The sequence below is a fragment of the Carassius auratus genome, chromosome 3, assembly GCF_003368295.1.
Source record: "Carassius auratus strain Wakin chromosome 3, ASM336829v1, whole genome shotgun sequence".
Classification (NCBI taxonomy): Eukaryota; Metazoa; Chordata; class Actinopteri; order Cypriniformes; family Cyprinidae; genus Carassius; species Carassius auratus.
This window is the reverse complement of record NC_039245.1, coordinates 5070436-5095639: the sequence shown is the minus strand read 5'-3', so window position 1 is coordinate 5095639 and position 25204 is coordinate 5070436. Positions and strand designations below refer to the sequence as shown.

At 37.7% G+C, this 25204-nt stretch overlaps 2 protein-coding genes across 3 annotated transcripts in view; both read left to right on the top strand.

Moving 5' to 3' along the window:
* The first annotated feature begins 906 nt into the window (after positions 1-906).
* LOC113044443 (ubiquitin-conjugating enzyme E2 Z) lies at positions 907-7810 on the top strand. Its single transcript, XM_026204442.1, has 7 exons — positions 907-1616; positions 2587-2659; positions 3101-3288; positions 3528-3639; positions 3764-3876; positions 4550-4640; positions 6054-7810. The coding sequence occupies exons 1-7, from the start codon at positions 1246-1248 to the stop codon at positions 6228-6230; spliced, it is 1125 nt and encodes a 374-aa protein (XP_026060227.1). The 5' UTR covers positions 907-1245; the 3' UTR covers positions 6231-7810.
* An 8348-nt stretch (positions 7811-16158) lies between these two features.
* The window catches only part of LOC113044430 (insulin-like growth factor 2 mRNA-binding protein 1), a 37728-nt gene continuing 28682 nt past the window's right edge, over positions 16159-25204 (top strand). Inside the window, exons 1-2 of one of the 2 annotated variants that reach the window (XM_026204430.1) lie at positions 16159-16804; positions 18051-18111. In XM_026204430.1, the coding sequence (XP_026060215.1) occupies positions 16630-16804; positions 18051-18111 (236 nt within the window). In that variant the 5' untranslated portion in view covers positions 16159-16629. The remainder of the gene's footprint in view (positions 16805-18050; positions 18112-25204) is intronic. The other variant, XM_026204421.1, reaches the window with a different exon arrangement.

Below are 25204 nucleotides of genomic sequence, written 5' to 3'. Positions count from 1 at the left end.
TTACTAAAAGGTTCATAAAAGATGCACTGTGTGCATATTGCAGTGCAATTTGACCAATATTACACCTTTTTCCAGTCTCCGTTTCACCACAAATAGCTTAAACCAGACCGTTCAACAGATTTTCAGTTTCAAACTTTACTTATTGAGTGTTTATAATGTTTACTTGAATTATAAGTGTGCTAATTTGAAGTAATATACATTGTTACTACTATGGTATAATTTATTGTACCATTTGTAAAATTGTAGTAAGTATAATTACCATAAGACATTTCTCCAAGCTCCTTGCATTGTTTGAGGGAGATCCATGTTTCGTTTCTAGAGGAATAATTGTAGAAATGTCGGTAGCCATGGTCACCTGCTAAATATATTGTGGGTTGTCAGTATTAAAGTAATGCGCAAACTCCCTTTTTGTTTAAGCTAGGATTGATGATTTAAGATAGACGTAATGATTTCGTCTAAACGGTTAACATTGACGGTTCTTGAACATGCATCAGCGACTGCTGACCAAAAGGTCCTCCTTTCAAGTGAATCAAAAACATTGAAGTAGTCTGATTCCCTAACGAATGACTCTTATGAATCGATTCGTTTTAGTGAATCAAAATCAAAGCGCGACTAATGTAATCCGATTTCAGCGGATAAAAAAACGATTCCCGGATCTTTTTAACGAATCAAACACTTAACGGTTAAATACGACTCACTGAACCCCAGGTTTAAGCTAACCAAGAATGGTTACTGTAATATAAGACCGTTTTATATAACAAGTTGACGTGTGGTTTAAAAATTCATTACACGGAGTTTTGTTATAACCAGATAAAGTAATACTGAACGAATCTTTTGACTCCATCACGACTCCGGTTTAGCCTGAATCTCCTCCTCCAGGAGTGCACCGTTAGATGGCACTGTTTCCTTCTGAACCAAGAGGAAGTGCGGAGAAATAAAACAACATTAGGCCGAAGCAGGAGAAACTACGTTTGGGTGCGTTTAGACTCACTTGCTCATTGATGTGAACGTTAAGTGCTCCTCTGAGCTCAGCTACTTCAGATACAACATTAAAATCATCGGCGTTGATTTCGACATAGGTTGTTATAATTGAGGTCGGAAGAGGGGAAAAGGTAGAATATGTAACTTAGGAGTCATTTCTCTCTTCCTGCTCTCCTCCACTTGCCCCCCGAGCGAGGAGAAACAGAAACTAACCCACAGACCGATCGATCTGAGAGCGGATCCGACGGTTTGCTCCGAACGTCGATGGCGGACAGCGCAGGGGAGGAGGCCGGCGGCTCCGGGGGCACGGCGCAGCTCCACGGGACGCAGGTATCCTCGAGTTTGGGTAATTCTGTCCCGGGGCACTCATCGGCCTCTCCAGAGCCCGGCCTGGCCGTGGTAGCCCCCGTGATCGCGCACACCATCAGTCCGGCCGTGGAGAGCGGGCTCGGTGTGTTGACCCACGCGGTGCCCCTGATGTCCGTTCCTCCGTCCGTGCAGCCCGGTCTCGGATCCGGTGTCCCGGCCGGAGCGGGCCTCCTGTCCCAAATACACGCCACCTCCTGGGATCCCACCTTAAGCACCGACTGGGACAACGAGAAGGCGTCTCAGCAGTGCATTCTTCGGATAAAAAGGTAATGCTGGACTGTCATCTAGGTCTGTATCTGTTTTGGCAGATGTAAGAAAACTTTTTAAATTAATCTGCGTGATATTTGCATTGTTAATTTACTTTCCAGCCCAAACATATGGTGAAGAAGGCAATGTGTGTCAGAAGACTGAATAAACAACTACCGATTTAATGCAAAAATTACCCCCCACCTCTCTAAAAAAAAAATTATTACTAAAAAACGAGTATTATTCATACTAGGTTGTTCTTCATTCCGATTTATTTTATTTTAGGTGTGCATTTCTTTTTTTTTGAGAATTGATGCCTGATGCATAAATTTATTATTATGATATTTATATGAATAATACTTATTTTTTTGAAGGAACTATTTCATTTTGTAGTTTAGTCGTTGCATTTCTTTAGAAACCCAACAAATGATGGCATTTATCAGTAGAACAGATTATTGCTTAAGTAGAAAAGATTATTGTATATAGGTAAAAAAATATATATATATATATGTATATGTATGTGTGTATATATGTGTGTGTGTGTGTGTGTCTGTGTGTGTGTGTATATGTATATTGCACAAACCAATAACCAGTCAATCTCAACGTTGGCATGCTGAAACATTTTACAGTCAAATGTTGCAAGTGGATTAATCTGTCATAGGCGACTGTATTTATAAGACACTATGTTGCAACTTTCGGGAATTGTCACTTGACAGAAACTTTGGCCTTGGGATGAATGATAAAGGTCCCCGGAGGACTAATAATGGAGATGTGGACACAAAAAAACCACTCGGTTACAATGAGTCAGTTATGTTTGTGTCTTTAATCCAGGCATTCAGTGATCTGATGATTTTCTTGGCAGAGCGTGCATGTGACACTTGTTTCCTCCTTGTGTTTGGACAAAAATGGTGCAGACCGATGTTTCTTCATATTAGTGACGTCTCTGTGCTTTTAGGATTCTCACACCCCTTTCTTCTTTCCTCCTTTTAGAGACATTATGTCAATATATAAAGAACCTCCTCCGGGTATGTTTGTGGTTCCCGACCCTCATGACATGACCAAGGTAAGCATCAGCACACTTCTTCCTCACAATTACGGTGATTATTTCAAATAAACCTCGTTCTGTTCTCTGCTCCCTCTCTCATTGCTTCTATTGTTATGTTCTTAAAAAACGATAAAGGCATTAATTGCATGTGCACAGTTACAGTATTATGTTTCACCAACTAACAAATGAACAGTACTTTTACAGCATTTATCATTCTAGATTAATGTTAATTTCAACATGCACACTACTAAAGTTCGGGGGTTTTTATTTACCGTTTTGAAAGAAGTTCATACTTTTTTTATTCAGCAAGCATGAAATTTTGAAATTGACTGAAGATTTTAACATTGTTTCAATGCAAATAAATGCATAATGTAGAAATCGCTGTAGTGAGTGAATGTCTCTGGTTATTCTCTCTATAGTGTTTTAGAATAAACCCTGTCTCTTCTCGTGTCTCCACAGATTCACGCCCTCATCACCGGCCCCTTCGACACACCCTACGAGGGAGGCTTCTTCCTCTTCCTGTTCCGCTGCCCCCCTGACTATCCCATCCACCCTCCACGTGTCAAACTGATCACGACCGGCCACAACACGGTCCGTTTCAACCCCAACTTCTACCGCAACGGCAAAGTTTGCCTCAGCATCCTTGGGTAAGAATGATTGCTTTCTGTGTTCTGCTTTTCCTAAATGAAGACCTGTGTACACAAAAACAATAGATATAAAGTTTTAAGATTCATTCTTATTCTAGTCCACACCACATGATCAGTATCATTGAAATCGTTTTCTGAGTTTTTAAGCAAAAGAACAATGATGATGATATGTTTATCATTATAGTTAGCTTTATCAGCTTGCCCTGTATTCAGATCCTGTTTTTTTTTTCTATCCCCAGCACTTGGACTGGTCCAGCGTGGAGTCCTGCCCAGAGCATCTCCTCTGTCCTCATCTCCATACAGTCCCTAATGACAGAGAACCCTTACCATAATGAGCCAGGCTTTGAGCAGGTACTACAGCTCCCACAATGCACTCTTGGTATAGAAGGCCTTTATGTGGTCCTCCTGTAATCTGATATGTGTTTTGTTCACAGTAAATGCTATAGTTTATTCTGCACTGTCATCTTTTTGATAGGAAAGGCATCCAGGTGACAGCAAAAACTATAACGAGTGTATCCGCCACGAGACCATGCGAGTCGCAGTGTGTGATATGCTAGAGGGCAAGGTGTCGTGTCCTGAGGCCTTGTGGTGAGTGATTATCCCTCAAACATTTTGCATAACCAAGGTTATTATTAAAGGGCTCTTAGGCTGTGCTAAACCTTTAAAAGTATTACTATTAGTGATGCACCGACATTTTGGCAACCAATCGTTTTCAGCCGAAACTGTAAAAAATAAATGTAGAGTGTGAGAAATCTACATTTTAATCTTTTTCTTTTAACTAGCACAAAATAAACATTAACGAACATGAGATGGTATGTTGAAGGAAATGGTAATTTACTGAAATGTATTTGTCTCATGTAATACATGACAGGAAAAAAATATATCGTTAAAAACAGCTTACAGCGTTGTATTTACCTCAGGAAAGACATTCAACATCTATAAAGTGGTTCGTCAATAAATAAATGCAGTCTTATTACATATTCATTATATCTTTACTTAACCTGTTGTTGTATAATGTTTATATACAAAATTCTGGTATATAAAATTTGACACACAAACTCCATTATCTACTATTTGAATGTTTGTAACTTTTTAATTGATTTATTAAATAAATTGAATTAATATATAGATTTTTTTTTTTTTTTTAATTTTCGGTTTCGGCTAAATGAAAACTTGAATTTCAGTTTCAATGTTCAAAAAGTTAATTGTTAATTACTATTCACTGAACACCCTTATAAGAGCAATGTTTTTCTGTTTCTAGGAGCGTGATGGAGAAATCCTTCCTGGAGTACTATGATTTCTATGAGGGGGTCTGCAAAGAACGTCTGCATCTCCAAGGGCAGAACATGCAGGTAATGACTGTTTGTAAATATGCTTTGCTACAATTCACATCGCGTCTTATGATGCAGGGTTTCCACGAGTCTTACAAAAAAAAGTCTTAAATTTAGTTGTTCCTCTGCATTGCAAGGATCAATTTTGTTAATACTGATTTCATGTGCATGGTGAAATCACAAATTCAAAAATTTTTACTCCAAAGATGGTGCACACTTTTAGAAAAAATGGCTTAAAGGTAAAAATGGCCATAAAACTAGTTGGAAATTATGAATTTCTATTATTGCTGTGAACTTACCACACAGAAGACAGCAAGCTGTTAGCACAATTAGAGATGAGATATCAGCACAATAACACACTCTATAGCAAAATATTATCTAATTACCATTATCGATTAAATCCCCGAAGATAATCGAAATAAATCCGGGGTATGCGATATAGACAAAAAAAAAACATTTAATTTATATAATTTTTTATCAATAATAATTGTTAAAATGTATATAATAATTAATTCTTCTTAAAATTGGCTCTAATATAGTTAAGCATTTTATAAAACGTTTTGTTTTTGTTAAAACTTGTATCTGAACTGTAAATACTGCATTTTACAGTTTAATATGGTACTATAAACATCGCCCAACCCCCCTCATATGGTATTAATTTTATTTGTGCAGGTCTTAAATTGGAGCTTAAAAATCCTGCAGAAACCCTGTGATGTGTCATTTCGATTGTCATTCGATTAACATTAGAAATATAACCTTATGCAAACATTTAGCATTGTAGCATTACAAACACTCCTATTCGCTGCGGTGAGTCACACACGTCAGCATTTACAGGAGACCAGCAGGAACAAAGAATCGAACACCTCCCAGTACAGAGTTGAGCTGAATCACTCAGCGCCAGCACACATTTCTGTGGGATTTCCAGAGTTGTTATTGTCCTCGAGTCACGCTATGAATCAGCATTCAGGCATTTTGTAGTCGTGTCGCACAAAGTTAAGTGGAGCTGTTGTTCAAACTGTGATTGAGATTATATAACTTTTTTTGTAACTATTGATATACAATTAATTATAGAGAAGGTTTAAATAATTTCAATTTTTTCACCCAGACTGAACTTATTTTAAAATGCAGTAAAACAGAAATATTATTACAGATGAAAACAACTGTTTTCTATTTAACTCTGTATTCCTGTGAGGACGAAGCAGAATTTTCCGTAGACATTCCTCCAGTCTTCAGTGTCCCATGATCCTTCAGAAATCAATCTAATATGTTGATTTGGTGCCCAAGAAACATTTCTTCTTCTTTTTTTTTCCCAAAAGAAGAGTTTTTATTTGACTTGACTTATTGGTACTTGGCATCTTAGTTTGATTTAATATCCTAAATGCTATCATTTTTGTTCTCCATCAGATGTATATTTTTTTGTAATATTTCTTGCAGGATCCTTTCGGTGAGAAGAGAGGTCGTTTTGACTACCAGGGTCTGTTGACCCGTCTCCGAGCCATCCAGAGGCGATTACGGGAAAAGTGCCCGCCCGAGGACAACAACGGCGACTCGGACTCGGACACCAGCTCTTCTGGCACCGATCCGGACAGTCAGGGCAGCTCACAGCCTTAGCGTGCCCTCTAGGGGTGCGAAGCCAGCGAGGTTAGATGGTTTCCCTTTACCTGCAGCTCCGGACTCCTCTCAAGTGAGCACAGATGTAAGGAGAGCTGAAAACCTGGAGATTCTACTGACGGAGGGCAGACAGAGTTTTGGTTAATAGTTTTCCTCTCACTCCTTGTGTGCTGGCCAGTGATTGCCTTTTGTTTTGCTGTTTTGCTTTGTTTTTCCCAAATGGAGAAGAGGTTCAGTCAATAGAGGAATGAGGTGTGTATATGTATGCGTGCGTATGTACATTTGTAAGTGATAAAGATGTATACGCCGGTCATCACATCCTCCACCTTTGACTCCATGTTTCTCTTTCCCTTCCTGCATCCCGTGTAGCGCTTACTGAAAAAAAGAAAAGGCATACCTAGTCAAATAATTAAAGATTATAATAAAAACACTCTTAAAAACAAACCGGTTTACTTATAAATTCACACATTTTGCACGTAGTTTTCGAAAGCATTTTTATTTCGCTCGTGAAATCCTTTAAAAATGAATAAGATCACACATTTAGATGCAAATTCAGAATTAATTGAATACCACACTTTAAGAGCAAGACAAACGGATGCAACTTTAAAAAACAAAATGTGTATATATAATTGTTCATAGAGACGTTTTATCAGCCGCCTGCCAAGCGTTCTAGGAACGGTTGGCTTTTGAGTGTCGTCGACTTGTTTGGTGAACTTCAGTCTGTCTCTAATTGTGAAGCTGTTGAGTGTCAGGTGACACATCTGCTCTGTTATTGTTCTGGGAATATCCTCGAATTTTCAGCAAGACGGAAACGTACCTTTACTCCCTTTTCTTTGTTATTTCACTCAGACAGCGATTCCAGTCCAGCCTCCACTCGTGGTGTCCCTCGACAATGCTACAAATGTTGTTCTCTTTACCGGGATACTGTGGTCACTGGTGTCCTCATATGCAATGGGACGAAGCTGCGTAATGCCGTCTGAGATGATAGTGGGATGATATTCAACTGTTACTTGACACAGAGGTTCATGAGTAACTGTGCTCCTAAATATTTTGCAAAAATCTATTGCAAATCCATCCCTTTAAATAGCAGGCATATAGTTTCAAATAGCAGGCATGCTAAACACAACCAAACCGGCAGCCTTTAGTATTTTGTATACATGTACAATTATAATGCATTTTATTCATGAACAAGCAGATTGCATATAGTCTTCACAAAACAACTGCTTTTACTTTCTCTGATGGGCCCAAGTACAGTTCTGAGGTTTTTTGCATGTGCTAGCATTTTGGTGCAGTTGATTTCTCTTAAATGAGAGAGAATATATTCTGGTCTAGAACATCATATTTCCGTAAGACAACACTGTTAGGTGGCTTGATTGTTTGTTTTAAATGAACAATTTGACTCTTAATAAAGTCTCTGTTTCTCTTCTAGAATGCCTTGCAACAGGAAACAGTTCCCTGACTATAAGTTTGACTTTGTGATGTACTAATGTTAGTGAAATGAGAATGAATTATGTAAATAATTAATGTATGGATCAGTTGCAACTGTAAGGAGAAAGTATATATAAATCTGGTTCTGATTACTTGTGCCTCTCTTTGATTTCATTAGTGTCTTCAACTTACCTTTTTTTTTATCATTCAAAATTGCAGGGGCAGTTGGAGTTACTGCACTTATAATGTGATTAAGGTCACGTTTTGGTAATTTATGTATTTCTATAAAGTCCCGAGATAATTTTGTAACATCTAAATTAGTTCTGGTCTGCTTGAATGTTTCTAAAACGTGCCAAAATATAAACTTTATATATTATATATGGAAGATAAAACAGGGGTTATAAGTTATTCACTTTCATGAAGTTTCATACAGTGTTTTGTCAAAACCATAAGACAACAACAACAAAACGTATTCAGTTTTTCTAAAACACTTTGGACTGTGACTGATTTGGACACCTTTAATTTAAATGTCTTGTTCAAATGTTTTATGCACATTAGATCAACATAAAAAAAGGTTACATTTTAGTTTCAGGGCACAAAAATAGTCCTTGAGTTATTTGAAACATTTATCTGATAATCAAACAATTATATATACACACATTTATTCCTGAAATGAGCTCTTTTAATAATGGAAAACAGTCACTGTGTGTATAAAACTTGTGGTAGGGACACTGCTCTGTCATTAGGGGGCAGTAGTGTGTAGCTTTTGTCCCCACAGACTTTGATTCAACTATCATAATGAAGAAAAAAAATACCCAAAGTTCTGAATTTTTCATGATTTTTAATTTTTTAGATGTGCTTAAATTTTTAGAGGCCATTTGTGTTTGTTATGTGGATGAAACCATAAAAAAAAAATTATGTACAAAACTGTCAATGGGGTGATACCCAAAAATACTAATATGTAACTATAGGAGTAAATAAGCTATTTAAAAATATATACTTTATAGCTATTGTAAAAAGTAACATATTTGTGCCTTTTTTCTGCGAGCGTAAGATCATCAACAATCTATTTGACAAAGAATGAATCTTGGTGGAGATGTTCTAGAGTTAAAACATCTTCATAACATCCCCAAACTAAATGCTTAAAAACAGTTAGAATAACAGTGACCACAAAATTACTAACAAACACACTGATAATCAACACAGAACAAGACATTTATGTCACGGAGATTACATTTTTTAACTGTTCTTTTTTCTTTTCTTTTTTTTTTACTGTTTAAACCTTTTTTCTGTTTTGATATGTGAAACAAACAGTTTTAGGTGAAGCAGGTAAATTATTTTAATTGTATTGTTATATGCTATTGATCACCCGGTGAGAGATTATTAGTTCTGAAATTATCTTTGAAAACAGAACCCCATCGTCTTTATAAGCTTCGGTTATTGAAAGCATGGACCTTCAGCCTCTCGAGTAACGTTAGCTATTCACTCGAATTTAGTTTTTAATTCTTTTCTCTTCAAAAGTATAGCCACATGTGCTTTCGCAATGCCGTCACATGGATTCTGTATGATAGCTTTCGTCTACATGCATCTTAAATCAAGTGGAGCTTCTTTGTGTTAGTTTTTTATGAATAGTGCCTCACTTGTGCGGGATTTCTTACACAACCATAGCACAACTATGACAACATTTGAATTTTAGGGGAGGGGCGATGAAACCTGACGTTCCATTACGTCACTACATCCATCCCGCGTAAATTTAAGCCATCAGAACTCTAACCAACAGAGATCTAGAGGACCAACAGGCTACAACAACAAGACCGTGCACAGGGAAACTAAAGTTGAACATGACAACGAAAGTCAAGAAACCACGAGTTTGAGTCATTAACAGTATATATTACGTTTATTGGAAGATATCAGAGGAAGTCGTGAGGAAAGGTTAGATGGTGAACAGAGGAAAGTCGTGTCTTTTTATGCTTCGTACCTAAGATTTGGACAGCATTGTGCGATATAAAGGCGTTATCCAAGCTACAAAAAGTTATATTTCTCTGAAAACGGCCCATTCTGAACTGTTTGAGTTTCCCTTGATTTGTTTATTAATCCAAAGGATTTATTTTCTAAGATAAATTATTCTCTTTAGAAAAGTCATTTGATTGCCTCGAATTCGATTTGACTTTGGTCTTTCGTTACAGCTGACTGTTTATTTAATTCACACAATTATTACAGAGAGCTGAACATCTTGGTTGTTGTAACAGATTGACTTTGCACCTTTAAAATGTTTTAATAGCTAGTTAAATACACAGGACACAGTTAAATTTGTATTATTTATTTTCTTTACACGTGCTGAAAGTAAATAACAATCTTAGCAATGTGGGGGGAAATGTCAGAATCTGATATGTAGCTATGCTGGAAAATGATATACGAATTAAGCACAACACGTTAACACAATATTTCGTTTACTTGGAGTTATTTTTCAGTCTTGTCGCGTTGAAAATATCTATAAATGTAGCCTATGTCTTTGTCAGTTAGCATTTGTGCACTTGACCAAATAAATAAATAAAACCAATACAGCCTACACGGGCTTTGGGTATCAATATGTGTAATATTGCTAACAGACCTGTCACATCCAAGTGACACATAATGAATGAAATGTCTGGTAAACAACACTTTTTTTTCTACACCCCACGTGACATCAATCTGGCAGAAGCTTCAAGTAAACGAAATCCATTCTGAATCGATTCCGAAGACGCATGCAATCTTCAACAGCCGTTTGGGATTTGCTCTCAGAATATAATGAAAATGTCACTGTGTTCGCTTGAAATAAGATATTAGACATTACATGTCTCAAAGATGAATCCGTTTAATCGATTTTCATATGTTACATGTAAACACCTGCAAGAAATAAATTAGAATATCCACTTAAAATGAATTTCTTACAGTGAACAAACAATTCTCTGCGTCTCAGTTCTTCCGAGCATGCATTATCTCAAAATGCCCGCTTGGTGGAAGCAGCCACGTGCAATACATTGCCCAAGTGGGCATAATATACTTAAAACCCCAACTTCTGACATCTAGCTGTCTCCTGATCTCGTTTTGGGGCGTTAAATATAATTTGTTTGTTTGCGTAAAAGGGAGCTGATACAACTGCAGATAAGTTAGATCTCTGATATTAGAGTCAAAAGTAGCTTGTTTTCCAAAGCACTTTCTCTCTCTCTCTCGGGTCAATCAAGCGCATTGGACACGGATAAATTAATAAACCTTGCGTATTGTGTTCAGGCTGTCAGTACGATAGAAATACTTCAGATTTATGAAGAATAACATACACTTCGAACTGAAACATAACTCGTATATGCAGAAGAGGGATATGCAACAACTAGTGGTGAGTGTAATTGTTCAGATCGTACGTGCGGGGGTGTGTTTTGTACGTCACCCGTTTAGAGGCGAAGCACTTCTCTGATTGGACACGCCCTCCCCCTCTCCATTTTGTTAGAAAACGCATATTAGCTTCATGTTGCTGGTCATAAAAACTGTTTCTTTGTTGCTGGAAAACCGGATATCGAATATTCAACTTGTTATCATCGAGAAGTTTAATACAGTAGAGGAACTGATGATATGAATCAGTCAGGTAGTTCAACAACAGTGTGTGCATTGAATTTTAGTTACTTTTTCTTTCTTTCTCATTTATTAATCTTGTTTTGTTTTATGTTATTGTATGATTGTAGTTTACGTCAAACCGTTGTAAGCCAAAGCCACTTTTCTTTAGTCTGTTAACAAAACAACATTTTTTAAAAAAGGCTTGCATGATTGAATATTTCAGTGGTAGCCAAATACAATTGTGCTATGTATTTATTTATTTTAAAAGTGCGTGTACTATGCGTTTAAATTGCATATTTAAAATGATTACATTTTCTTGTGTGCTGCTATTAAATACTTAGTTTTGTTGGAAATAATTGTCTTCCTAAAGGCTTCAAATATGTTGTACTCTAAACTTGTAAACTTTGTTTTTATAAGAGAAAGAATCATCTTATATAATTAAACTTTAGTGACTTATTTTATTAGGTCATTACATCATACTTAAACTTGTATTAGATTTAAGGAACTTATTTTATCTTGGGGGGCTTGATTATATCAGATATATCAATTAATTTACCATTTGAATTTTATGTAAAATCAAAAAACTGCTTGTGATATAGTGTAAATAAATTATATTGATTTATTTGCACTCAGGATTTTAATCAAACATTTCTATAAACCCACATGTCTTTTTCTGGGTTTGAGCAACAGGTTTTCTTTTAAAAAGTCATCTATTTTCAAAAAGACATCTAGTTTAGATGAAAAATATTTATAGATATGTGTTTATATTAAAGAGAAGACAGATTGAAACAGTTTGTTCAAAAATTTCAATTATGTATGTGTGCAACTAAACAGGAGTTTAAACATACCTCCGGGTCTTCATGCGTCTTACTCCTTAGATTAATAAAGATACAGTTGCAAGATTTTACTAACCCAGGTTATGATGTGTTATTACTCAGCAGACAGCAGAGAGGATCTCGCATCATTTGAGGGGCATCATGGGAAATCACAGGGAACTGCCAATGGTTTTTAACTTCCTCCAAGAGGGCATAAATTGCATCACTCTTACCCAGTATTTAGTATTTTAAGCTCATTATAACCGTATACCCAATGCTGTTTAAGACAAATGTAAAAGATTTTAAAAATAAAATAGATGCATAAAACTATTTGCATGGTCTTGACGGTGAAATTGTATTGTTCCTTATTCCATGGTATTTAGAGAAGGAAATAACTTTTTGAAACATTTGTGTTCTCATGTTTGTTCATGCATTAAGTATAACTAAATGTATCATATTTAAAAGGGATTGAATTCTCTTTATAAAATGGATAGTTCCAGTCCATGGTTCTGATTAGTTGAGCTGTGTTCGAAGCTGTAAATTACACTACAAACATACACTTTTATTTACTTCTGTGTTGCTCTGAAACCACTTTGTTGTGACCAAAACGGTTTCTGAGGAACTACATTGCTTGGTGGAAGAATACTGTTTTTATGTAGATCATTACTCTTTATTCGCTCTGTTTTATTCCGTGAAACCTTAGTACGTATATGGAATAACCATTTTATAAAAGCATAAGCCCCTTGAAGCCATCGTTTACAGTAAATTTATTAACAGCTAAGGGGGTTTTAGGCACTCCACTTCGCATCGTAGCTAACAACACCCCTTAGCTGTTATAAATTCACTGTAAACCATGGCTGCTCGGAGCTTATTGCTTTATTTTAACTGTCTAACTGAATTGTTTAAAGCGCTACTTCCAATTCAATATCAAAAAAAATTATAAGATTTGATTAATGATCAAAACTATTTTCAGTTATTGTTGTATTTAATTTATAATTTATAAATAGTCAGAAAAGTTAATAAAGATTGTAAAGATCTTTCAGTATTACCCTCCATGATGAGAATTGCATGAATATACATAAGAAGCAAGAAAACAAATATGGAAACATTCAAGCAGACCAGAAATAATGAAGTATTTACCTCTTGCACTCTTAGACCTTCTTCTGAAAAATCCTTGAGGTGATCATGTGGGTTGCACAAATATGCATACTAATCTGCCTTTCTTGTGACAGAAAAAAAAAAGAAAATCTATTTTGGGTTATATATAAAAAATCTTGAGGTCTAATCCTGTTCAATAAAAATCATACAATAAAAAGTAATTTACATGCAATAATGTATTCCTAAACTGCATTTCCACAATGACAAAATCACTTATTGTGTTTATTTTTTTTCTTATTTATGTCACTTTTTTTATATGTAAAGAGGCTGATTAAAAATGCATCACCGATTACATTAAAAAATCATTAACTGTCTATGATTTTTTTTTTCAGCTACTGTCTTCCCTTTCCAAGTTTAAGCTTGACCTTGCCTCTAGTTTCTATGTAAATGTTGCTTTCCAACTATGAATTGTTTGAAAATATTCTAAGAATTACAGCATAAACATATGGACTATATTGGACTTGACCAAAACTAATGTAAGCTTTATGTATCAGGTTTACCTGTACTTTGTGTCTTTCTGATTTTCTTTTACACCATTCATTAGGCAATTTTCTTTAAAAAGTAACCTTAAGTTACTGAAATCAACTGAATAGCATGTAAGCTGTAAAGAAACACTTTCACAGTCTTCGTAGAGTCAGCCCCGCTTCTCTTCAGAACTTCCTCCCCACCACGCTTTGTTCCTCTGAGTAAGATCCTGAGCCTTATTGCTAAATGCAACATGACGCAAAAGAAAACAAAGCAATTGCTCATATTTTATAGCATCTAAAACCAATGTTATCAATAAAATAATTATTTAGTGTAATAAGCATAGCAATTTGTAAGGAATTGCAAGAAACTGTTTTCACTTATGCACCATGAGACTCTTAAATTCCTTGTTGTCCTGGATGAGCCCCATGCCTGTGGTCCTCCTCACCCAGAACAGAGATGCCCTACCCCCACACCAGCTATTCCTCATCCCCCTCACAGTGTGTGGTCAGGTCACAATCTCAAATCTCAGAGTACCTCTTAAACTCACAAGGGGTTGTATTGACATGCCAATGCCTTCACAGGACCACATAGTGCACCCCCTTGCAACAGTTAGAGTGTAACAGGATTATGAAGAGAAATTAACATCTTTTGCAATGCAAGTGATGACAACTGTCTGTGGTTTTGCATGATATACTTGCCATTATAGGCTACACATGCATGTGATGCAATAACTTAAAAGCTTACTCAGTACAACCACTCACAAAACAACAAAAACAACAACCAGTGTTTAGACAGAGGACATCAGATCAGTGACCCCTTTAGTTCTGATCAGATCTACCCTGCATGTCAGCTGGAGCTGCAGCAGAGACATCAAGCTAAGGTGTGCAACTGAGTGCTCAATCTGTTAAAACTCATGTATGCCTAATAGAGTGAATTACCTTCGAATGACTTGGAGGCACGACAAAGAGCATACGTTTATGAATGGTGGTGAATGCATATAAAAATCAGGAGAGTAATCATCAAATCATCCTTTATTTACATTGTAGTAAACCTTGCGCAAGGGTACCTCGAGATGCGTAAGTGCGTCAGGGAACGTTTCATATTATTCCAGACATTAAAAAGACAGGATGATTAATCACTACAGACGTGTTACAATTCAGATAATATACACAAGCTCTTTAGTCAACTCATCCTTGAATTAGACATCCTCGCGAAGTTGTGCTTCGAGGCCGTCGTGTGTGATTCAAACATGCGCGAAGGAACTAATGGAATGGGTTTCGTGAGGATCTGCGCGCTTGTTTCGCTTAGAATGTTGCTCTTAATGCATTTCATTGAGCAGCAGTTCTGGACCATCGTAGTACTCTGCGAGACGTGAAGCGCTTCTCACTCTTTGCTGTAATGGACGGGGAGCCATTTTCTCACAGAGAGCCAGTACTGCCGCCACGTGTACAATTTGAGAGCCACGTAACAAAAGTAACCGCTTGAAATTGCCATCTGATTTGCCTTTAACTCGTTTGAATGGGAATTTGAGGTCGGATTTTTCAGACCTGAGTGTATAGCTGAAAACCCCTAGCAATGAAACATCATACACAGCGTGTACACACAAGAGGCAATGCAACAGTTGCTCACTTCCTGTTGGTAGGCGGTATCCCCGACGCTAGGCCCCGGCCTGATGTCTTCTCGTGACTCGGTTTGGAGCAACATGGAGGTGAGCACGAGAACTTTTGAGATGTCTGTGGAAATGTGTCTCTAAAGCTTCGGAGAGCTCGCTGTTGGAGCTGACCGGTTACAGTAAAACTGGATTCTGCGTTACATGCAACTGCCAAGTCCCCAAGAGCCGAATTAAAAAGGATAAAGTGTTTCAATAAAACCATGCATTGAATATGTGTCTTACTGCTTAATGTTTACTCCACCTCAAAAATGTTTGCCATAAACTTTGGTTGTAAAACTACTCTAATTAAATATTTTACTTCACCGCCCTGGTCGTGACCCACTGCTAACAATGTCGCGTAGGCTACATAAAGGCCATTGGTTTTAGTATTCAAAATACGTGTTTCATGATCAACTTAGCAAGCGACTATAAAAAGGGCAAGAATAAGTAAAGAGGCCGAGCGGCATCACAGAGGGCTTATATATATATACACACACACACACACACACGTAGACTCTTGTACAATTTAAAATGGCCTTTTTGTTCTGTAAATTGTCTCGTTGAAATACAACATGTCTTCGTGCATGTAGAATCAATACGTTGAGCACATAAGTAAAACTGAAGCATGTGTGGGCTAGTATGAATATGTATGTATGTGTGCATGCAGAGCATATACGGTACAATGTACAGAAAATGTGCTTTCCAAGCACAGCTTGAGAGAGAGAGGGAGCGCGCGCGCACGAGAGAGCGCGGAGGACCGGCCCCTTCTCTAGCTACTCTGAGACCACGTGGTTTCTTCTTTGCAAACAAAAAAATTTAGTAAATTCGACTCGGTTTTAGAGGCGGTGCCATCGCCAAGCGGTAGGATCTGTGTGACAGTGCAGGGTACAGCTTTAGGTTGAGGGGCAGCGAGAGGAAAGATTTTCTCCCGATCCCGCTACATACTCGCCACTATTCCATCGTAACAAACATCAGCTTAATTCAAACTGATATCATTTCTGCACCGTGCTGGGAATTCGCGAAGCTTGCTACAGTGAAGAATATTTACCACTCGCCTGCAGGACCTGATCAGACTTCAACGTTTACTGTTAGTCGAACTTTCCCCTTTTTATTTTGGATTGTCTTGCAGTTAGATTTTTTTTCTACCCGTTTTTAATTCCAACCGGCTGACATCTACATGATTTTATAATCTGCGGCGTGTCTTAGTCCTTTTTTTAAATTAAGAGCGTTTTGCCGAAAAGTTTTATTTTCATTTCTATTTTCGGGGGGAAGCGTTACAGTTTTTTCCACAATGAATAAGCTATATATTGGAAATCTGAATGAAAACGTGACCGCAGAGGACTTGGTTAAAACCTTTGAAGATCACAAGATCCCATACTCTGGACAGTTTCTCATGAAAACTGGCTATGCGTTTGTTGATTGCCCGGACGACCAATGGGCAATGAAAGCAATTGAAGCATTTTCTGGTGAGTAAATAGATTTTAATGGGCCTTTCGTTGCCGGTTTGCTTCTTCACCGGTTTTCTTTCGAAACTCACCTTGGTTAAGCTCCCATAAGTGTTTTTGTTTATAATTTAATTCCACTGTTAAGATAAAGATCTCGGATTTTTATTGTTAAAAGAGAATCAGTTTCTATTCTTTGCCATTGAAGTCAGGGCAATGTAAGGCACTATAGTGCAAAAGTGCCCGAGACAGTGAACTTTTAAGGGCAGATGGGTTTGTAGACACTAAAAGCATTCATGCACACATCAACCACGACTTTACTTTCTTTGCTCTGACAGGTTTAAAACATGCAGTGTATTCTACCATAAAAAAATAAATATATAGCCTATTTAGCGTGATTCTGAACTGTAGGACGGAGTTCTCCTAATCTCAATCTTTAGGTTTAGTCCAGCCTACCCGGCACAGCTATAGATTCAAGTCCCACCCCTCCCCCTTTTGGCTAATAGGCCAGTGGAGCTAAAATGAAACATGTTTCGTAAAGCCCCTATTGAGTTAACCGATACAATACTAGGGGAAACCTTCTTGCCTTTAACACATCCGACCATGTTGCATTCTTAAATCCAGACTTAATGCCTTTTCACTGCATCTGTCCCACTGACCACAAAGTCTCTTCTCGGTTCTCCACATAGGCTATGTAGCATGTGACATGTGCTCTATATAGCACGAAGGTCGCCATGCCGATAAGGATCCAGTTAAAACTATCCACCACATGAAGTCATGCACGGTCAAGATTATTTCATCTTTTCATCGCTATATGTCTCTTAGGTCTCAAGTAAACACGAACAACAAATAATACCCTACACGTATGGATTCTGTCATAGTGGACGCCAGCTTGTGTAGCCCTGAGCAGTGAACCTCGAAAGCGTCCTAAGATTTTTGTCATTTGACCTGTACCAACCAAATTATTTTTTTTATGATTATTTATTTAATTTTTAGTTTAATTACTTTTTATCAACACCTACCCTAACGACCCCAACTCCTCAAAAAGCTCGTTTTGGCCATTCGCAATGCAAGTTATACAGTAAAAAAAAAAAAATTCTGCACACAGGGAAGTATAACAAAGCATATATTAAAATCGTTGTGACACACATTTATTATGTTTTAAGTTCTTAAAGTTTATTTAGATTATTAGGGCCACTTGAGTTAACTGGTGGTCTCTTTGTGAGTGGGATTAAAAAGAAAAATATATATATTTCTTTCCTTTTTCCAGGTAAAGTGGAACTTCACGGCAAACGAATTGAGGTCGAACATTCTGTCCCTAAGAAGCAGAGGTATTTGCTTTCTCTTGAATCGTTCAACAATTGTTAGCTTACTGTATATAAAAGCTGAATGTATATATGTCGTGGTGTAAATATGAGTGCAGTGTAACCAGTACTTCGCTGTGTGCTTAAATGGTGGATCTGTTTGGTTGTATCGCTCAAGTTGTTGTTACTTTTGAAGAGTCTAGCTCTCTGTAGCTATACGAATATTCTTTGTTTCTCTTCACGTGACGGATCTTATAGTGCTTGGATATTCAAGTGGCATATGCTCGTAGCATTACACCACGTGCTGTTACATTCATAGTTACTACGGCGCTGTATAGCACTCATCCCCTACGTTATGCATATGCGTGCGTGTTTGTCAAACATATAACAATGCTGGTCTCCGTGTCATTTCAATCACTTGTTCCCTGTTGAGTAGGCCTTGGCCTACTGCAAGGCCTAGGCCTCGGTGCTTGATTCGTTTAAACAATTCATGCAACACAGATTTAGTCTCCTAGCCCGCTGTGGTTTTAAAAGCTGCTATTACTTTGGAACACCATCGTTGTTCGTACTTTTGTTGCGGATATTTAAAGGATAGACTCTGTAAGAGAACGACGCTTCAGGTCAGCGCAGGAGAAACAAAGCGTAGTCTATAATGCATGGCTATGTTCCATAAACTACAGTTTGAACGATTTGTTGTCTAAATGATCGTTTCTCCCGTATTTCTGCCATTAGTTGTGAGTGGATGTGAATTTCAGAGTGTAACTTTTGCTGTTAAAAATTAAAATGATATACAGAAATGTATTTATTTGTGTTTTGGGGAGTTTGCATGGCGCGCAGAAGACTGTTTATGTGGAACGAAAAGGTCTCCCCCTTCGTCCCCACCCAGTTCAAAGCTGTTTCTTACCTATTTACACCTTAAATGCATTTTTTTCACAACCATCCGAGCTACACCTGTTAACCTAGCGTTTAACTCGATGGTATAGTGTTTTTAAAATGTTGCATACTGTGGAGAATCTTAATGGTGAAAAGATATGTGCTAAAAAAAAATATAAATAATTTTTTTTTAGCTAATATGCGAGGATCTGCTGCTCAAATATGTTTGAATAATTATGTGGTAGGTACGTTGTTTTGATTTAAACGCTTTCTAACCAGTTGAACCAGCGCTTTATTCATATTCCCCTGCTTTACGCGCTTTAGACATACATCTTTTGTCAGGGGTGTTGTGAGGAAACGTATGCTTTGCATATTTGATATTACACTCTACCTATAATATACCTGTTTTGGGGTTTTTGCATATTTTTGATGCATAAGCATTACGCGTCTCCAAATGTCTGTACTTATAAAACTGCCTTTTCATAAAATTATTTTGTAACAGATACATGTTTTAAATAGATCTTAATGGAATTTGTTGTGATAAGTGTTGGGAGGCCACCGTTACACTGGTAGCCTAGTATGACACGTGGTCGCCATCAGTGTGAAGAGTAACTAACGTCAGCAATTGAGAAAATGGCGTACAATGTAGTCCTCTGTCGAAGGCTGTATTTGCATTAACTTGAATGAGTGCAAAATGCATAGCTACACATTCATTTGATAGCGCCATGTAAACAGTTTACTAATCCGCTAACTAATCCTCAATATAATTGTTAGGTGAGGTATTTTAGATAAAAATACCTTTTGCTCTTAAAATCACATATTTTGCCATTTATGTTTATACTTAAGGATTTTTTTCCCTCTCTCAGTGCGTATGATAATTTTAGAATTCATAAAGTCTGCTCTGGTGAGACACTGTGTGGTTCTTTTGATTTGAAAATTCCAAGTAACCAGAACGCACGTGCGCCCACACAAAACACAACCAGAGTTGTGGAAAATGCATTAGAAATGTTAATTAGAGTGGAACTGTTACTCGTCGCCATTTTGATAAACGTCTTTGTGGGGCTGGCCTCTGAGGTGCGGGACTTTAAAAAGCAGCGTACACCCCCAGGTCAGCATATATGTTGATTTGACCCTTTGTGATTGTGTATGCTTATGGGCTGCTTGAATTATTACTCTGAGGAATTCAAATATATATACATTATAAATAAATATTGTGCATGGATACATTTTCAATTGCTTCGAGATACATTTGTTGTATTGTAGAAGTGTGAATGCAGGATGAGTAACAAGATTTAGGGTGGGGCGGAGGGTCAGAGCAGCTCCTTTCCCATTGTGCACACTCCTTGCGTTTGGTGACATGGGGTCTGTCTTATGTAATGCTTGTAAGTAAAATGAAAAATGTGTTTCATTGAAGATGTCTTATTGTTGAAAATAAACAAATAAATAAACTTAAAGGCCACCAGTAGCTGATATCAAGAGCATTTTATTCCATTGTTTAAAGTAATATGCATGTAAAGTAGTTGCTGGTAAAACTGAAGTTAAATGTGTGTAAAGAATAGAGTGAAGACCATAGAGGGTGTAGTGAGTAAGCCATAATGTTTTGTGCATAGAGCTGTGTGGGCGGCTCCATGTCTCACGCCTTGAGTTTCTCCCTGCTTTATGTAATGTTGCATTGGTGTGACGGGGCCATTTGCAATGGCTTGATGGGCCACTTATGAAGTTCTTTGGCAGGAGCGATTTAGAGACAAGAAGGAAGAGCCACACCTTTATGACAATACCGGGTGTTAAAAGTGTAACAATGGCCCTTCCCCCTTCTTCCAGATGCTACTCTGCGTGCTCCCTTCCCCTTGTAAGCACCTATCAAGGTCCAGCAAGCAGCATGGGTTTTGTTGCTCTTAAAAAAAATTCTCATTGTAACACAACAGGAATGTATATTGACAGAATGTGGCAATGCTGGCAAATTCTTTGTGAGCTGAACAGAAGTAGTGCAAGAGGCCAGTATGGTGCAAGTCGTTGGTGTAGAGCTGCAATAGAAATATTTATTTTATATGTACTAATAAAAATTGCAATGAACACATACTTTGGCAAAGGTGAACTAGACTGACTGCAAAAAAAAAATAATATTTCCAAAACGGGCGTTTAAAATAATATAGCCGCTCATCTGATTGTATGTGTGTATTCTTATATATTACGGGATGGGGATGGGAGGGGGGGTAGAAAAAAAGTGTAGAACACTGTGTTCATGTTAATTGATAAATAGTGAAGGGGAAGACCTGTTGTGGTGTTTGTGTGTGTGTAGTGTTGGCAGTTTCTCCCTGTTGTTGTTTTTTTTTTTTTTCTCTCTTCATGATATTCCTTATTATGACCGTCCAGTCTTTATTTTTCTTTCAAGTGCTCAATTTTGGAGTAAGCTGGAGACTCATTTAGCATGGCCCATGTTTTCTGTCAAATCCATTGTGCTTAAATTAGAGCAAAATATCAGTTTAAAGAACAACAACAAATGGATTGGCTGTTGTCTTGCAATTAGTGAGTGCTGTAAATAGGCGGTTTTATGTTTTATGTGTGTGTTTTTATTTATATATATATATATATATATACACACACACACACACACACACACACACACACACACACACACACACACACACAGAGAGAGAGAGAGTAATACACCCAGTATCTAACAAATGCTTTGGTTGCTTTGACTGAAGGAAAAACCTACAGGCTTACAACAGAGTGTAAATAACAGCAGTTTTGTATAAGTAAGAATTTGTCCGTTTAAAGAAACTATGTCTTACCAGACCTTTGCAAAGCGGATTCAGAGAGAAAGAGGGAGAAAAAGAAGCTTCAGCTTTGAATCGAATCGCGGCGTGTCGCTGGTTAAATAAACGAATGTGTTGCGATTGCATGCTCAGGCCGTCTTAAGCTACACTTGCCTGCTCTGTCCTCTCTCTCCCTCTCTCGTTTTCTTGCTGGCTCCCTCCCTCCTTTTCTCGCTGTCCTTTTCTCTCCATCTCCGCTTGTGATTGTAGTACTACAGAAGGCAGGGGGAGGGGTTTTACGGAGAAGGAGGTGCGACCAATCGGGGGCCAGGAACACCTGTGTGCAGTTTCTCAGAAGCCGTTGATGGTGCTGCACGCGAGGCCACCTTGTTCTCATTCTTCCTCTCTCTCTCCCTCTCCCAGCAGCATGCTCGCTCGCGTGCAGTTTTTTCCCTTTTCTCTTCCTGGCTTGCACTTTTGCTCTGTCTGTCTCTTTCTTTCGCTCTTTTCCTCTCTTTGTCCCTCTGCATAGGCCATCTTTCCTTCTGCTACTAGACATGCCTTTTTGATTGATTCCCACATTTGCAGGGTTACAGAACGTGCAGGCAGGCAGTCTTGTCAGTTCGGTCCTATGACATCCTACTCGCAGGGCTTGCCTGAGCAGGAAGAGGGAGGAGAGTAAAGAAGAGAGGAGATAAGAGGAGAAGAGGAGAGGAGGGGGTGGGGTTTGAGGAGGGAATGCATGGCAGCACTTCCTTGTGGGCTTCCCTTTTTCTGCTGTTACGGAGAGCGATTCTCTCAAAATGACCGTTGTGTTGAACAGGGAAAATAAGAGAGATTGAGAACCAGGGACAAATGGAAAAATGCTCATAGCATGTAGACATGCTGAAAATGTGAAAGCTAAGTGTGTGTTGTGCCTTTAAGAGCACCCCTCCCATTTTAACCCCTCACCAATGTTGTCCTCTTCTTTCCCCCTTTCCCTGTTTTGCACCATCTGTGCTGTTTTTTTGTTGTTGTTGTTTTTTTAAATGGATCAAAGTCCCTTTACCTCAGCTTTGCACTAGTATCAGTACCACAAGCATAATCACACCCCCAAAGGCTTTTACACCAAAAGTAGATGATTTTGTGTAAACAGTTTACAACACATGATAAAAGGGAGCGTTTTTGCTGTGTGTTGAGCGAGGGTTTGGATGAACAGAGTTGGTAAGAGCTGATTGTTGTTCATTCTGTGGTCAAGGAACTAGTAATGGAGAATAAGAACATTCTTGTCCATTGATAACATTTGTGACATGAGGCGTCAGAAATCCTCTCTCAAAGATGAATATATTAACTGCAGAGGCTTGCTGTCAGAAGGCAGCGTGAACAGGTGGAGGGGACTTGGCTTGAAGTTCAGATCATTGGTTGGCGCCATTTTGCAGCATGGCTGCCCAAGTTGCTGTGGGACGGGTTTCAGTGTCTTGCCTGATTCAGATTCATATCTAAAATGTGACCCTGGAGCACAAAACCTGTTTAAAGTCACTGGGGTATATTTTTTAGCAATAGCCAAAAAACATTGTATGGGTCAAAATAAGCGATTTTTCTTTTGTTGCAAAAATCATTAGGATATTAAGTTAAGATCATGTGCCACAAAGATATTTATCAAAACGTAATTTTTGATTAGTAATATGCATTACTAAGACTTTAATTTGGACATCTTTAAAAGCAATTTTTTTTTTTTTTCAGTATTTAGACGTTTTTTTTTTTTTTTTTGCATCCTCAGATTTTCAAATAGTTCTATCTCAGAAAAATATTGTCTGATCCTCCAAACCATACATAAGTGGAAAGCTTAAGACAGGTTTTGGGATCCAGGGTCACAAATGTAAAACGGTTCAATTTTGGAACAGATTTAGAACATTTAAATATTTAAATCGTAAACACTGAATAAATTTGACTTCTGTAGTTAGTTCACATTGTGTTTAAACTGTGTTGGCTTTTCTACAAAAATGGTGCTGTTTGTGCTTCTTGGACTGAATTAATAAGAATTACTTTTAAATTCTCATGCGTCATTTTTTTTTTTTTTTGTACCTCAACCTTTTGTTTTCTTTTGAATGTTCAGATAGCATTGTGGGTATTTCCTCCAAAAGCAGTGCAGTGTGACAGTCTAGGGCTCCATGTGCTTTTGTTTTTTAGTGTGTGTGTGTGGGAGAGTTGTGAGACTAGGGGTGTTTCCCAAGGGGGAAAAAGTTCATGGTGGTTTACCCCTGTGAAGTATGGGCCCCCTGTTTGACCCCCCCATGTCTCTTTATTTCTCTGGTACACTGTTCTGAAGGCGTCGCCATCATAAACACTGGTGGATGGGGGTGCCCCTTGAACCTAAAATACTTTACATTTTTCTTTCTCCAATTTTCCCCAAATGGGCCACTGGATATGTATTGAAAGCCTGTGTCATAGTACATATGATGTTGACACAAGCGACTTGAACTGATTACTATTCATTCAAGTTTAAATGAATGCTCTGCTTGTTTAGGAGTGAAATAAATGAGTGTGTTCCAAACTGGTTTTGTTGCATTGAAAATAAAGCTATTTTTCACATTGTTCCTCCGCAGGATGTGTGTGTTAAAAATGCTGCTGGCTTAAATTCCTGCACTATTTGTGCTCCTGATCCTGCTTGGGTGAAGAAAACTCATGCACAAGCAAATGCTTATTATTCACCTTATTGATATATTTAGACAGTATTTTATATTTCCCCTCTTATATATTTGAGTGAATAATTTTCAAACTGAAATTGAATTGCTCAAAGATTGTTGGTTTTGACGTCTGTGTGCTTTTTCTTATTCTGTGTTAGTTTCTTATAGTGTTAGTTCTAGTTTAACAGCGTGTTCAAGAAATTTCCTCAAATCGCATGCTTTTTGTCATTTGTTTGCCATCTCTCTTTACTGACTCGTTCATACATACTTGCTTTTTTGATTTATATTAAGGTATACAGGTCAGTCAAAACAATCCTGTTTTCCTGAATGTTTCCTGATTCATACATGGCCAAACATTTACTCTAGCATTTGTGGAATTGGGTTATAATAGAAGAAACCTGGCCCCCATCATAGGAGGGCGAAAACTAGGCTTGGGACATTTTTATATGGCTCCTAATGATTTCTTGTGATGCAGTTTTGGTGTTATCTTCCCAAAAAAAAAATTCATACGTGCTCCTATTAATAGCTTCACTCTTTTAGTGAATTGATTGAGGATATAATTGTTCCTTGCACCTACAAATAATTAGAAACTAAATTAATGTCCTATTTGGGTTCCATCTGTTTTCGTACATTGCAATGTAACAAATTGAGAATAGTTTGAAAGCTCTTTCTCTCTCTGTTGCATTAATAATTCAAAAGGAGAAAAATCCCGGAAAATTTAAAAATGAGGATATGAGTCAAGTCCTACAGAATCACATTACTGCTGTATTAATCATCACAAGAACGTTACACCACACATTAGAACGGACGATGTTACTTATT